The sequence below is a fragment of the Symphalangus syndactylus genome, chromosome 6 (genome assembly GCF_028878055.3).
Source record: "Symphalangus syndactylus isolate Jambi chromosome 6, NHGRI_mSymSyn1-v2.1_pri, whole genome shotgun sequence".
In the NCBI taxonomy this organism is placed as follows: Eukaryota; Metazoa; Chordata; class Mammalia; order Primates; family Hylobatidae; genus Symphalangus; species Symphalangus syndactylus.
Window position 1 is genome coordinate 148,187,706 of NC_072428.2, and position 15,662 is coordinate 148,203,367.

General features: G+C 46.9%; 1 protein-coding gene across 4 annotated transcripts in view; it reads right to left on the reverse strand.

Annotated features, from left to right (window-relative positions):
• Positions 1-2,033: 2,033 nt before the first annotated feature.
• ESYT2 (extended synaptotagmin 2) overlaps positions 2,034-15,662 on the reverse strand; it is a 101,136-nt gene continuing 87,507 nt past the window's right edge. For 3 of the 4 annotated variants that reach the window (XM_055269699.2, XM_055269696.2, XM_055269697.2), the window contains 7 exons: positions 15,469-15,618; positions 13,409-13,782; positions 10,904-11,002; positions 8,446-8,577; positions 6,875-6,980; positions 5,928-5,977; positions 2,034-5,757 (listed from right to left, as the gene is read on the reverse strand). In XM_055269699.2, the coding sequence (XP_055125674.2) occupies positions 5,712-5,757; positions 5,928-5,977; positions 6,875-6,980; positions 8,446-8,577; positions 10,904-11,002; positions 13,409-13,782; positions 15,469-15,618 (957 nt within the window). In that variant the 3' untranslated portion in view covers positions 2,034-5,711. Of the gene's footprint in view, positions 5,758-5,927; positions 5,978-6,874; positions 6,981-7,018; positions 7,282-8,445; positions 8,578-10,903; positions 11,003-13,408; positions 13,783-15,468; positions 15,619-15,662 lie in introns of those variants that run through there. The other variant, XM_055269698.2, reaches the window with a different exon arrangement.

A 15,662-nucleotide genomic window follows, 5' to 3' on the forward strand; every position in this document is an offset into this window, starting at 1 on the left:
ATAGGCATGCGCCACCACGCCTGGCTAATTTTTGTGTTTTTGGTAGAGACAGTGTTTTGCCATGTTGCCCAGGCTGCTCTTGAACTCCTGAGCTCAAGTGAACCACCTGCCTTGGCCTCCCAAAGTGCTGGGATTACAGGTGTGAGCCGTCTGCCAAACTTTATACATTTATTCAACAGATATTTGGTTTACCATGTGCCCAGAACAGTGATAGGCGATCAGGTAAAGATTTAAATAAAACTCACATAATCTCTGTCCTTGAAAGTTTACAGTCCATGTAGGAAAATTTTAAATAAAACTAAATTGTAATTACATTAAATTTGGTGAATCAAAGTAACACAGGCTGGGATGGTGATTTAGGCCTGTAATCCCAATACTTTGGGAGGCTGAGGTTGGGGGATCCCTTGATCCCCCTACTGCACTCCAGCCTGGGCAACAGAGCAAGAACCTGTCTCAAAAAAAAAAAAAGAAAAAGAAAAAAAAAGAAACACACACGATGCTAAGAAAACTCACAGGACACCGAGATCAACTTTCAACTGAGAAGTGACGGGGAGTGGATGTGAGCTGGGCCAGTCATGGTAAGAGCCTGCGTGGAGGTGCTGGGGAGGGGACAGGAGCAAGTGTGGAGGTGGGTGGGGGAGGAGCAGGTGTGGATGTGCTAGGGGGGGAGGAGCAAGCGTGGAGGTGCTGGGGGGAGGAGCAAGCGTGGAGGTGCTGGGGGGAGGAGCAAGCGTGGAGGTGCTGGGGTGAGGAGCAAGTGTGCATGTGCTGGGGGGAGCAGTGTGGAAGTGTTGGGGGTTCAGAGCAGGTGTGGAGGTGCTTGCGGGGAGGAGCATGCCTGGGGGTGTTAAGTGGGAATGTGTAGCGGCCGTCCGTGGAACTCAGAGGCGTTGACTGAGGTACGGGGGGTGAGGGTCCCAGGGAAGGAGAAACACTCAGCCGTGGAAGCCAGGAAATGCTCTTGGTCTTGAGCAGTGGAACACGGCTGAGTGGGAGTGATTTGTGTGTGAAAGATTCCCCTGACTGTGGTATGGAAAATGGGGCAGGCAGGGGAGGAAGATGGAGAAATGGAGAGGGACGCTGGCTTGGACCGAGGGAACAGAGTTGAGGTGGATACACTCTCCAGTTAGAGCTCAAGGGCTTGGTGTCTGCACATGGGCTGAGGCAGTGGGAGGTGGCTGGTGCTGTCCAGGTCTCAGCTGCAGCACCAAGACAGATGATGGACAGACAGATGGACAAAGGGTGTGCCGTGAGGTGTCCGAACTGGTCCTGAACTCAGTGACATACATCTGGAAACCAGAGCATTGATGGTATTAAGAGCACCACATAAAAAGTGATCAGAACCAAAACCCACGTTACGGCAATATTGAGTCTGGTTGGAGGCGAAGACAGTGTTGGGAAATGGCCAATAATGTGCAAGGAAAATACAGAGGAAGGCGCTACAGAGGCCAAGAAGGATGGCCCACAGTCAAGGAGAAAGGAAGTGCCCGGTGTGAAATGCCCAGAATCAAGGAGAAAGGAAGTGCCCGGTGTGAAATGCCGAGAATCAAGGGGAAAGGAAGTGCCCGGTGTGAAATGCCGAGAATCAAGGGGAAAGGAAGTGCCCGGTGTGAAATGCCGAGCGGCTGCCAGGAAAAGCGCAAGGCTCCACTCAAGTCGATCCCCACCACTAGTAACGAACGGAACAGGAAGGGATACTCCAGTATCACCCTCAGTGTGTTCCAACGTTCAGGTGTCTCGGCAGTCCCCACTGCACTTCTCAGCGCCCTAGTTAAAAACACATTTAAAGTCTATTTTTTCTACGCGATTTTCCTTTAGAAGAGCTGTTTTCGACATGCAGAGTGTAATGTGCTGGGCAGAGGAGAGTCAAACTGAACTGGGAACAACAGGAAGGATGTCAGCTGCTCTGACGTAGCTGCTGGGAAAACGCGAGTGCAGACAGCAAATGAAACAGTGCACGACGTCTCCTTTCAAATTACCTGACTGCACACTGAACACCTCCCTTCAAAAGACAGAGAAAAACAAATCACGAGTGAGCTAACATAAAAGTTTTATTGAATAAATACATGCAGTCATGTGAAATTAGTTGAACAGAAAGGACATTCTCTACTTTTTAACCCCCACCCCCCACCGTTGTTCTCTATTTGCAGTGGGGGGTCCGGCTGGAGGTGGAATAGATGCAGCAACCACAGAAAAAACACGCAGCTACACACAGGCCTGCATTTGGCTTAGGTGCCTGAACAAGAAGGGCTGACCTCTTGATAAAGAATGTCTGTAAAAGGAATTCTTACTGTGCAGAATATATTATCATGGTAAATACAGTTACAAGGCTGCTTCTATTTTATTTGTTGTTTGAGACGGAGTCTCACTCTGTCGACCAGGCTGGAGTGCAGTGGCGCAATCTTGGCTCACTGCAACCTCCGCCTCCTGGGTTCAAGCGATTCTCCTGCCTCAGCCCCTGGAATAGTAGCTGGGACTACAGGCGTGCGCTCCACCACCACGCCCGGCTAATTTTTGTATTTTTAGTAAAGACGGGGTTTCTCCATGTTGGCCAGGCTGGTCTTGAACTCCTGACCTCAGGTGATCCACCCGCCTCGGCCTCCCAAAGTGCTGGGATTACAGGCATGAGCCACCGCACCCGGCCAGCTGCTTCTATTTTAATCTGAACTTGGAAACACCTCCCTACTTTAAGGCACAGGATCAGGTTAAGAACCCACATGTACGGGCTAACAGAGCTGCACTTCAAATTTACTAAGTTAATTAATTTTCCCTTCATTGGCTTTGCTCAAGGTAGAAAAGTTAAAATTCCCTTTTCTTAGATAAACTGATTATTTAAAACCGAAAATAAACGTTTTGAGAACTCAAGAGTGTCTGACATCGCTGGGATCCTGAAGTGCTGAGTGTGGCCGTGATGGCTTCACTCCTCCACATCTGGGAGGTACTTCAGTGCCTCAGAATCACCCCCTTTTTTTTTTTTAAAGAGAATGGAGACGGCTACTAGAGGCCACTCAAGGCCCTGGAGACAGCGCTACCGACTCCACTGCCTCAGGGCAGGCACGGTGCTGCTCAACCGCTTCCTCTGGGCTTTGTACCTTTAATTGTGTCTATTCTGCCTAAGTGCTTAAATAAAGCATTCCATTAAGCAAAATACACATGGAGCGGATTACACACTGGACTGCAGAACTCAGATGTATGGGATGTTGGTAAAAATTACTGGCATGCTACAATTTCCATGAGTGCTGCTTCTTTATAGATTATGACAGAAGACTTTGAACAGATCTGATTTTTAAAAAACCCTCAACAAATCTAATACTATGGGAAAGCAACTAGATTTAATGTTACCTCTCTTCCATAAATACCATAGTTAAATGTTTTGTGTGCATACACGTTCATATGTGTCTATAAAGGTATTGATACACTTCCCAAATAATCCTCTATACTAACACTGGAAACAGTTTATAAAGAGGCTTTACAGTCACATGTCATTCAGCAGGAGAGAATATACTGGTCTTTATGATTACATGAAATATGCTGTGAAGCTACAGACTCCATTATAAGTAAACCCACGGTTCAAAGTGTAAATTATAAATTGAAACAAAATCAAAATCTGCTAGAAGGGAGGGTGGGTAGACAGCCACTCGCCTCGTTTATAAATTCAAACAAAATAAAAATCTGCTAGAAGGGAGGGTGGGTAGACAGCCATTGGCCTTGTTTTTTTGTTTTTTTTTTTTTGACCCAGGCTGGAGTGTAGTGGCGCAATCTCAGCTCACTGCAAGCTCCGCCTCCCGGGTTCACGCCATTCTCCTGCCTCAGCCTCTCCGAGTAGCTGGGACTACAGGCGCCCGCCACCATGCCCGGCTAATTTTTTTGTATTTTTAGTAGAGACGGGGTTTCGCCGTGGTCTCCATCTCCTGACCTCGTGATCCGCCTGCCTCGGCCTCCCAAAGTGCTGGGATTACAAGCGTGAGCCACCGTGCCCGGCCTGCCACTGGCCTTGTTTATAAATTGAAACAAAATAAGAATCTGCTAGAACTGAGGGTGGGTAGACAGCCACCGGCCTCGTTTATAAATTGAAACAAAATCAAAATCTGCTAGAAGGGAGGGTGGGTAGACAGCCACCAGCCTCGTTTATAAATTCAAACAAAGTAAGAATCTGCTAGAATGGAGGGTGGGGAGACAGCCACCTGCCCCGTCACAGGCACTTTGGTTTGTTTGGTCACGTGAGTTACCCACAAGTTGTGTAGTTCCATGAAACAAGCTAAGAGCTCCAATTTAAATTACAAAGCTATACTTTCCTTAATATATTTATACATAGTTTTAAGATGTTCTCATGGCTATGGAAGCCATTTTCGGCACATAGCTTATAATATACACTTAATTGTCCACATATGTGCATTCTTTCTTTATAGACACGCAGAGCCTATGACACTGCAACAGAGCCTCACCTCACAGGAGGCCTGGGGAACTCTTAAGTACAGAAACCTGCTTTTAATAGTCTAAACAGAATAAAAATTGCATAACAATATCCCAATATTAAGGTTAGTCATGGCATAAAGTGAGGCAGCCTGGGAAGTGGCTGCTGAGAACAGCAGGGGCCGGGCTCGCAGCTGTGGCGCCCCCAACCCTGGTGGTGGCCAGTGCTCATCGGCTCAAAGGTCCCACATCCTATGTGTGAGGTCACGCTGGGTGTTCCTGACAATAATGAGATCAAGCTTCCAATTTTTAATGCAACATCCTGTCTACTCATCCCACTCTACCTCACAGCCTTTAAGAGGATAACGTGTACCTTCCTTTTTTTATAGGCTGGGAAAACATTGAAAATTAACAAAGCTCATGACTGATTATTTGACAACAGCTTAATTGCTAACATTGAAAGTCTGTTCTTATAGTTTAAGTACAAGGTGTCTGTATACTGTTTCATGAGTAAGTTACAACAGCAATTAAAATAAACATGACATTTCATTTTTATGTAAGAAATTTCAGATTAGTACAATGTGATTTATGAACCATGACAATTCTCTTAATATCTTATATTACTCAGTTATAAAACATTTTTCCTTATAAGCCCTTCAACTTACTTCTCAATAATACATCCTTATATTTATGAAAATGTTAATATTTTGAATACTTTATTTCATCTTTCATAATGGACAGAAACATACTAACATTTAATAATCTTTCAGCTTTTCTTTTCAAAAAAAAAACACCACAAAATAGGTCACTGAGAACTTTTTGCTGCAAAGATGAAAATTATTTGTCACAAGAATTTAATAAGTTTTAGAAGAAAATATATATATTTCCTTGATCTATTTCCTTCTGAATTTAAACCAGCATGTAAAGATTATAAAAAATAGAGTCTATTTACATGGCATAGTATACCTCAGTGATATATAAACAAGGCCATAATAAAGCACAGACACATCCGGCTCCTACGGACACAGCTGAGCAGAGTCCACAGACACAAGAGCTACCCCGCCACCCTATTGCACGTTGTAGGAACTGGCGAAATCCTAGAGGAAATCCAACACAGAAAATTTAATGATAATATTGGCCAAATTTGCCTAAAATGTCAACAATTTTATAAAACTATTAAGGTATGTATAACTAAATCCATGAAATTATAAAAATAACATTGGTACGTCTGTGAGAGGGTGTGTTCCGGGTAGAGGTGGAGGAGCTACGCTGAAGAGGACCCCTCCTGCCTAGTGCGGCTATGTCATCGCCTGAGGCCTCGTCCCGTCTTCCGTGAGGTCATACCTGAGAAAGACAGTGACAGGAAGGTGGTGACGGATACAGGACCAAGTAGGAAAAGCCTATGAGATAACGTGCCGGGTCCCGCCACTGTCTGTGGGGGACACTACCCACCGGGCGGGGAAAGTGTTTTTAGCTACACACTGGGGTTCTCTGTCTGCAGCAGGGACACTCACCACTGGGTCCAGCCTTTGGCAAGTTCTTCAGATGCCAGAGCAACCAATACCTGTGGGTTTTTAAAAAAGCAGTTAAAGTAGGCTGGGCTGGGGGCACTGGCTCCCGCCTATAATCCCAGCACTTTGGGAGGCCAAGATGGGAGGATCGCTTAAGCCCAAGAGTTTGTGACCAGCCTGGGCAAGGTAGTGAAACCTTGTCTCTATGAAAAATAAAACAAATTTATCTGTGCATGCTGACACGCGCCTTGGTCCCAGCAACTCAGGAGGCTGAGACAGGGATTGCTCGAGCCCAGGCATTCGAAGCTGCAGTGAGCCATGATCACACCACTGGACTTCAGCCTGTGCTTCTAGAGACCCTGTCTCTAAATAAATAAACAAATGTATAAAGCAGGCTAAGGCAATGTCTTTTAGATCTTTTACCACTTCTTCTCATCTCTCTAATCTTCTGTCTTCATCTAGGAATATGGACTCTCCCTTTTTTGAAGGCTTTTATTTTTTTCAATCTTTTCTACCCCTGTGAGTACCTGTAAGCTGCTATATCGCTGAGTACATCTAAGAACTCCTTCATGCAACCAGCAGTCTTAAAATTCAGCTATGACGGAATATCAGCAGAGACGACTCACAAGAGTGTTGGCCCACGTGCCCTCCATGGCAGCACAGCTGACGAAATGATGCCTGTGACTAAAATCTCCTCCTCCCCAACTGAACCCTACTTTCATTCTTAAATAACATACACCCACGTGCCAAAGTTAAATGTGAATATGGACAAAGACTAGAAGAAATTCAGATAAATAAAGCCAATGAATTTTGGAAAAAGAGCAGAGCCGCCAGTTGAGGAGATGGATTGTAAAGAGATTATTTTCCTTCAATGTGATACTTGAACAAAAATTTGAAGACTTAAATTTTACAAAGTGCAGGAACTGATCGAGGATTCATTTGGCACTTACTTTGCCAAGGAGCCCTTTGTCTTTGGATAGGAAGCCGCCGCTGTTCTTCACCGCAACGTCCAGCGTTCTCCTCTGCACCTCTGGCAACGAAACACTGAAATCAAAGCTGAAACAGGAAACGAGAGCCTTACTTAACTTTATCCATCATTCTGCTGTATTTTCTTATAACTAAAAATGGCATTTCTGTTCATGAGATCATTCCAAATGTCATGTTCGTTTTTTATTATAAAACTGAGTTCTTCTACCTAATGTTTTAATCTGGCATTTCAGGAAGACTCGAAAACCAACATTTTTTTCGTTTCCCACACATAAGAGAAGGCTCTGGCATCCCACAGATGTCTGGGTCCCAAGGTCCCTGGCTCACTCATGGGTGGGTATGGAGCGTCTCTGAACATGTCTGACTCTTCCTGGGGGTTAAAACATGGGATAATGTTGACAAAACAGCAATTCCAGAGCAGCCCACTCACTCAGGCTTTCCATTCACTCTTGTTGAGTCTTCAGGCCCTATTCCCACCATCTCCCATAAAAAAAGTATGTGCTTGCAGTTTTGCAGGAGGGAGAAGGCCTCCAAAGCACTCCTGATGCTCAGCCAGATGCTGCACTAAAGCGCCTGCAGGGCGCCTCTCCTCGGGGCTCAGGCTGCCTGCCCCAGGCCACAGTGCTGGAAACCCAGATGGGCATGTGGAGTCTCCAGATGTTTGAATGCCTCGGATGGGTAGGAGCACTCTGCACAACCTCATCAGGGGTTGATGTATGCCTGCCAGTTTCTGACGTGTGTTTTACATAAAGCTACTTGTATGAAAGTACAATGAATGAGGAGGATGTTTAAAGATGAAATGTAAACCGAATTAGCAGATAGCGACACCATACAACTGTATTATTATCATCTCCCAAAACACGGGTGGGTTTTGAAGCACCAGGGGACCGTTACGTAAGATACCAAAATGGTACAGATTGGCAGCTCTTTAAGTGGGGGCCAATGAGCCCTGGGGGTGTCTCTGAGACCCTCTTAGGAGGTCACCAAATCACCCTGACCACAGAAGCAGACTCCAGCCTCTCTCGAGCCAGACCACTAAAGAGATGAGCATAATATCATTCTTTTCATTATTATGTTTTTTATTTTTGGAAATACAGTTGTTTTTCCAATATGTCATACTTTAAGATGTTAGGGGCTTACTGTTATTTTAAAATAAAATTAAAAATATATGTATCCTTAAATTCTCAGTTTTAATTGATAACATGGTTAAGTGTCAACAGATATAACCCCCAAAATGTCAACAGATGTAATCCCCAAAAATGAGTTCTTCAGGGCCATCAATAACCTGATCTTTATTTAATCACTAGTCTCTGTGTCCGCAGGGTTATAACTTGAATTTACTACATTTAGAGCTTTTACATGAAGGTCAAAACGCTTATTTGTTTTGAGAAGTATGTTTGCTAAAATTTGGTTTCTGACTGAACTTCTCAACAGCTGATTTATGTGCTTTGGCCATTCAAAGGCACCATTTAGGGCCTTCTTAATCCGTCACTTCAACCACGCAGTCTATCCTCAGCTGGATAAAATACTATACCTTTGATCAAACACTGGATTTAATGTTTTCTTTGACACGTGTGTTTTCCTCCTTCCTGACCGCCTCTTGTCTGGTAATAAATACATGCGGACGTAGGGGTCAGAGCCGTCTTCAGAGAAGGCAATGAGGTTTCTTACAACACAAACCAGAGAAGACGAGGTATTAGGATCGAGAAAAAGAGAATTAGCAGCACATTCAGATGTGCTTTATCAAGCTTTGATTTCATGTTTATCTAAAAACCGAGAAGCAACAAGGAACAGAATGCGTGAGGTGCTTTTGCTTTTCCTGACGGCTGCCTGGTGGCATCTCCCGGACCCCTTTCTTAGTGGCTTTCTCAGCAGCGACTTCGGCCTTCATTTCTCAAGCCCAGAGTTTGGAGGACGTTCTAAGTCCTTGGTCTCTGCTTGTAACACAGTGACGGTTGTCTTTCCATAATGCTTCTGCGATTTTCTCTCTCACAGTCAAGGAAGCCAGTCTCCCAGGAGACACCCACAGACCTGCCTGGGCTGCTGGCGTCCACTCCAGTGCCCACCCCCCAGACGGGGGCTGCTCCTTTGCAGCAAACGCGGTCAAGTGCCCAGCTGCACGGGCCCCCACAGTCTTCGCTTCTGACTGACCACAAGGTCTAGTAGGGATTGTTTTGCTAGACTCCTCTACAACAGTATTCCCACAGTCATTATCTTAGTGGCAAGAATATACAAACTTCGGGAGGGGGGAGGGACAGCATTAGGAGATACACCTAATGCTAAATGACGAGTTAATGGGTGCAGGAAATTAACATGGCACATGGATACATATGTAACAAACCTGCACATTGTGCACATGTACCCTAAAACCCTAAAGTATAATAAAAAAAAAAAAAAAAAAAAAGAATATACAAACTTCTTGAGAGTGATGTATTGAACTCTACGGTTTTATCATCTTTCTAAACGGTGCTCATTTTATTTTCCTATGTTTCCAACAGCTATTTATAAGCACCAAATTTTTTTTTTTTTTTTTTTTTTTTTGAGACGGAGTCTCGCTCTGTCACCCAGGCTGGAGTGCGATGGCGCGATCTCGGCTCACTGCAATCTCCGCCTCCCGGGTTCACGCCATTCTCCTGCCTCAGCCTCTCCGAGTAGCTGGGACTACAGGCGCCCGCCACCACGCCCGGCTAATTTTTTGTATTTTTAGTAGAGACGGGGTTTCACTGTGGTCTCGATCTCCTGACCTCGTGATCCGCCCGCCTCGGCCTCCCAAAGTGCTGGGATTACAAGCGTGAGCCACCGCGCCCGGCCTATAAGCACCAAATTTTTATATCGTATTTGAAACCACTAATGGGACAGAGAAAATTGCATAAAAGGAAAATAGTTCGTAAGCCCACAGTATCATTAACCAAATGCAATTAAAGCAACAGTCACCTGACTTTATACTTATTAATATAACGAACAAGTTAAAATAAATTTTTCCTGATTAGGCCAGTCATGTGGCTCATTGTCTATAATCCCAGTGCTTTGGGAGGCCAGGAATTAGAGACCAGAGTCTCCACAAAAAAATTAAAAATTAGCCAGGCCTGGTGGCTTCCACCTATAGTCCCAGCTACTCAGGAGGCCTGGCCAACATGGTGAAACCCAGCGTCTACTAAAAATACAAGTTAGTCGGATGAGGTAGTGCACGCCTGTAATCCCACCTACTCGGGTGGCTGAGGCAGGGAGAATTGCTTGAATCCAGGAAGTGGAAGTTGCAGTAAGACGAGATCGTGCCACTGCACCCCAGCCTGGGGGACAAAATCTGTCTCCAAAAAAAAAAAACCACACACACACACACACACATTCCTCCTGCTCTAGGCTACACATTTGTACAGTATGCTACTGTGCTGAATACTGTAGGCAATTGTGACATATTTGTGTATTTGTTTTTTCTTTTTGAGACAGAGTTTCGCTTGCTGCCCAGGCTGGAGTGCAATGGCATGATCTTGGCTCACAGCAACCTCTGCCTCCTAGGTTCAAGTGATTCTCCTTCATCAGCCTCCCTAGTAGCTGGGATTACAGGCATGCACCACCACGCCTGGCTAATTTTGTATTTTTAGTAGAGACAGGGTTTCTCCACTTTGGTCAGGCTGGTCTCGAACTCCAGACCTCAGGTGATCCGCCCACCTCAGCCTCCCAAAGTGCTGGGATTACAGGCGTGAGCCACCAGGCCAAGCCATATTTGTGTATTTAAACACATAAAAGGTACAGTAAAAATATGGTATGATCTTAGGGGACCGTTGTACTTCGGTGACCAAAACGTTGTCATGTGACATATGAAGTGGTGCCACCCTTTACGAGCAGCGTCTCTAGAGGTTTAATTGCTTTGTCCTTTCTAAATGAAACATAAATGGACGTTGGGAAATCCTAGAGGCGGGTGCCTACATCATCCTCTCCAGCACCCACACTCAGCAGCACAGCAGGGGGCGCGTGGCGACCCCGGCCCCCACCTGCAGGCATGCACGACCACGATAAGCTTGTTTCTCTGCGAGCTGTGCCGGATGGTCAGCTGGATCTGCCCCAGTGGAGACTGTCCCAGGGTCGTCCCGCTGTGGGAAAAGAGCAGAAAGTCACCAGCTTGCCTGAGACTGGAGAACGCTGTGATTCCTTGGTCCACTGTACACATAAGATAATTTCCATTCATTTAGACAAAAATAAGTCAAATTACCCATGAACCTAAACATAATTTGAAACTTCTGGGTACAAGTCAAACAGATGAATATTTTACTTGAGGGCTCAATATAAATTAATTATTCAAAACTGACATTTTTTCTTTCTTTTTTTTTTTTTTTTTTTGAGACAGAGTTTCACTCTTGTTGCCTAGGCTGGAGTGCCTAGGCTGGAGTGCAATGGCGCAATCTCAACTCACTGTAACCTCCACCTCCTGGGTTCAAGCTATTCTCCTGCCTCAGCCTCCCGAGTAGCTGGGATTACAGGCGCCCGCCACCACGCCCAGCTAATTTTTTGTATTTTTAGTAGAGGCAGGGTTTCACCATGTTCGCCAGGCTGGTCTCAAATTCCTGCTCAGGTGATCCACCTGCCTTGGCCTCTCAAAGTTCTGGGATTACAGGTGTGAGCCATCGCATCCAGCCAACTGACAATTTTTTAGTTAGGGCCCTGAGAACTAAAAATAAAATCCTAAGCCCCCACCCCACTCCCACGTGAGTGGACCCAGGGGACCCCAGAGAAACCTTAAACACTGAGTTCCTGGCCACAACAGGACGGGAGGTTATTTATACCCCTCCCTTCGCAGTTCAGATGCAACTGACCGGCATTAATGCTGCAGCAGAGATCGTAAGACTGAAGGAACAGACTCCTTGTGGCAGTAAGATACCAAGCTACGAAGACCTGGGGCCATGCCAGGCAAGGGTAAGCCTCACACCCAACACTTGCAGAATAAACTGGGTTCTACCTGCCACCAGGTGTTTCTTTCTCCAGCAGCTAAACAAGCACTGGACTTGAGAGCAGCAGTGTTAAAGCAATCCCAGCTTGTCCTGACCCAGATGCTGACTCACTGACCCCTGCTCCACCGGCGCTAACTGCAGCTCTGACTGACGAGAGGCTGATTTCAGAACTTCCTCCTGATGGCAGACCCTGACCACAGACACTGCTGGCTGTTCTAGAGAGGCTGGGCACTCTGCGGCATTCACAGCTCCTCCTGGAACCTTCGGAGGAGGCGTGCTCCATACAAAGCTCCTGCCCTACCCCCCTTCCTCCTCTGAGGTGCTTCCAGGCCTGTCAGGCTAGCCGGCCTGCAGACTGCAACCCTATAAGGAATAGTCTCCCTTCTAAATGTGCAGATCTTATGATTCACCAACTGAGCACCCGAGGTGAAAACCACACAGTGTCCTTATTACAAGCATCAGCCCTGTGGTCCTTGTTAAGCAGTTTCTAGCCTGTCTTACCCAAATTTACGCGTCCCGTCTCAAAGCCTCATGCAAGCCACGTGCTCTCTTCCCATCTGATGAGACTGCAGTGCCCTTCCTTCCATTTCTCTCTGCTCAACGATGGAACACAGACTCCCAAAATGACAACTGGTCTTGTTCGTGGCCCCTAAGATCATTTCTACTTCCCAAACTGAGCTCCTGAGAAAAAGTGTTTCCTTGTTTAAAATTCTATTTCCTTCTGGAGCAAGGAAGAAGGAATGTTTTCTTCTTTCCAAAATAGTGGACATGAGAAAGCATGAAAGAAAAAAGTGAGTGTGGCTCAGAGGAGGGCGGCTGTGCAAGCCCCACAGTCTGCTTTTTCTAACGGCTCAGAAGCAAACATGCTTCCACCTTTGCCTCCGTTTCTGTCACTGTTTTCTTATCACTCAACACAACTCTTATAACACCACACAGGGAGAACTATTTCAAAGGTCAATTTTGTTTCTTCCACCAAGAGGAAAAGGTTAACATCTGAAGCTTGTGATAACTACAGACAACTTTTTCCTCCTTATCTAAAGAAACCCTTAACACACCTATGAGTCATGGGGCTTAAATAAGGAGCCAACACAGACATCCGAAGACAAACAAAAGAGACTGGGCAACAGCGATGGGATCTGAATACGCGAAACAGCAGGTCTGTCCTCACACCACGGGGAGGCCAGGGCTTCTCCAGCGGCTGCAGCGAGGCCCGCGGGCCAGCTCTGTGTCTGTCTTCCTGGCGGAGGCCCAGGCACACAGCAGCGTCCCGGCGCTGCCTCCTGTCTTTCCTATTGTGAAACCTATTACTCCATCACGTTCTAATCTTTAAATGACTAAATCCTAGAAAACGGCAGGTTTTATTTCCAAAGTCCAAGACGCAGTGAGCAAAAGAGCAACACGACCTGAAGTGCTTTCAGTTAACCTAAGATTACGCCTCCCTCCCCAAAGCATGTTGGCCTCATGCTCTGCTGTGCTAAACGACTCTCCCCCAGCATGGGGTGGGGGGTGCTTGCTCTGCTGGTGAGAAACAACATGGTGGCACTTAGTTACTTTTCCAGCTGCCTCAGCCTTTGCCGCAGCTCCTGGGTGGCGATGGGCAGCGAGATGTCCGAGGCGATGCTGGGGGTGGGTTCCTTGACCGAGATGTGGCCTGGGGAGGCCAGGAGGCTGGAGGAGCTTCTGCCCAGGTCATGCAGCCCCTGAGGGCCGGCCTCAGGGGGCTGGGCCTTTTCTTCCATACCAGGCTTATCACTGCCCCCAATGACTGGTGTGGATGGAGCTGTGTTGCTGCCGCCAGGGCCTGGAGACCCAGACATATGAGATTTGATGGATGTTTTCCTCCCCTCTTTGGACACAGAGGGCCGTTTGACTTGAGCTGAGTGTTGGTGGTCTGGAGGCCTTTCTCGCTTTTCGAGATGGAGCACCTAGAGGTGGACATAAATATAAAAATTAAACTTGGTGACACTGGTAACATCCTAATACTGGAACAGCTTGGGATGTCTTTACCTGCAAAAATTTCTTTAAAACTTAGCTCAAACTTTTTTTTTTTTTTAAAGGAAAGTTTAAGTAACCAAAATATCACTTCTGTGATACAAACACCACTTTTTCCCCTAGAGATGGGGACCTGCTAAGCTGCACAGTCCGGAGTGCTGTAGCTCTCCACAGGGGTGACCATCGTGCACTACACCTCAAGCTCCTGGCCTTAAGAGATCCTCCCGCCTCAGCCTGCCAAGTAGCTGGGGCATCACTGATGCCTGCGTCTTCAGGCTCTGGTGGCAGCAACAGGGCGGTGGCAGTGATAAGCCTGGTGTGGAAGGGCAGACCACCCCCCTGAAGCTGACCCTCTGGTGCCACCCAACCTGGGCAGAAACTCCTCCATTCTCCCCAGGCCACGTTTCAGGCAAGGAGCCCCCCATAGCACTTCTGCATATTCCTCTAGTCTCCTCCGTTTGCACATATTTCTACACAATTGTGGGACACTGTTTTTACTTGAAGAGCCCAGAGTCATGTTTCCTTGACACAAGACCAAATCCCATATTCTACATAGGTGGTTTCCACCTGGCGTCCCCAGAGGAAGGAAGAAAGTCCAGAACCCCTGCTATCCAGCAAGATCACCCCAACAATCTGGCATGAGTGCAGGAACAGGGGTTCCCGCAGGGCCTGGGGTCTCCTGGCTGTGTGAGCACAGGAATGGGGGTTCCCGCAGGGCCTGGGGTCTCCCAGTTGTGAGCACACGAGCTGGTCCCTGGGCTGGCTTGAGCAGAGTCTACACCTTGTAAGTCGCTCCACTCTGGGTGACTGTGATGGCTTAAAGATTGTTTCTGGTTTTAGGAAATAACGCTGCGGTGAACATCTTTATGTTCCTGGTCTCCCCACACTTTGTATCACCAAAACGAAAGTCAGGTTTCTAGAAGAAAGGCCAAGGAGCCTTCAGATGAGTGGCTCAGGGTTGCCGCAGCTCCCTCTGGAGAGGTGTGTGACACCCCCAGTCTCTGCCGGGGGCAAAGAGGCTGTTCCCATTGCCCCCTCAATAGAAGACATTTGTTTTAATTTTCTAAAAAAGCTGGCTCTTCATTTCAATTTGCATTTCTTTGATTCATGAGTTTTAGCATTTCCCCATATGTTTGCCAGTTTTACTTTCAATATTTCCTTAGCTATTTACAAATGAATCGTGATTTTGGACAAAAAATATTTTGTTCCTGTAAGTTCTACTGTCTCATGGAGTTTTATTAAATTCTCTCTTCTGAACAACCTTTGAAAAGTTAGACTTAGGAGAAAACCTTGTTGATACCGACAGTAACACTTTCCAGGCCAAAGGGTAACGGTAAGGTTGCTGGGTTCACAGGAAAGCACTGTGAGTGGCCGTGGGCCTGCTCAGGCAACCTGGAAATGTGGCCTGTTCTATGGCTGAGTCCCAGCTTTGCCTTCTCCCCGGAGCCCTCTGATACCCAGCAACAGCATCTCCTCCCTGCACTGGCGCCCTCCTGCGGCCCAGAGCTGCAGCCGACACAGAGCTTTCTTCACCAGCCTCATGCCCAGGGCCCACGAGTATCCCTGCCAGCACCCGCCTCCCCATCTCCTACGGTGTTCATTGCAGGATGACACGATACCCGCAGGGCAATCTTCATCTTGATGGTGCTGTTTGGACCTGAGTTACTGAGCTGGAAGCGCTGGCTCACGGTCATGTCCTCACTGGTGAGCAGCTGGCTGAGGGGGACCTTCAGGTTCCCCAGGGAACACTGGTGCTGCTCGTCTCTGACCTGCAAAACACAGGGTGGAAACAATGGCATAACTAGGATCATGT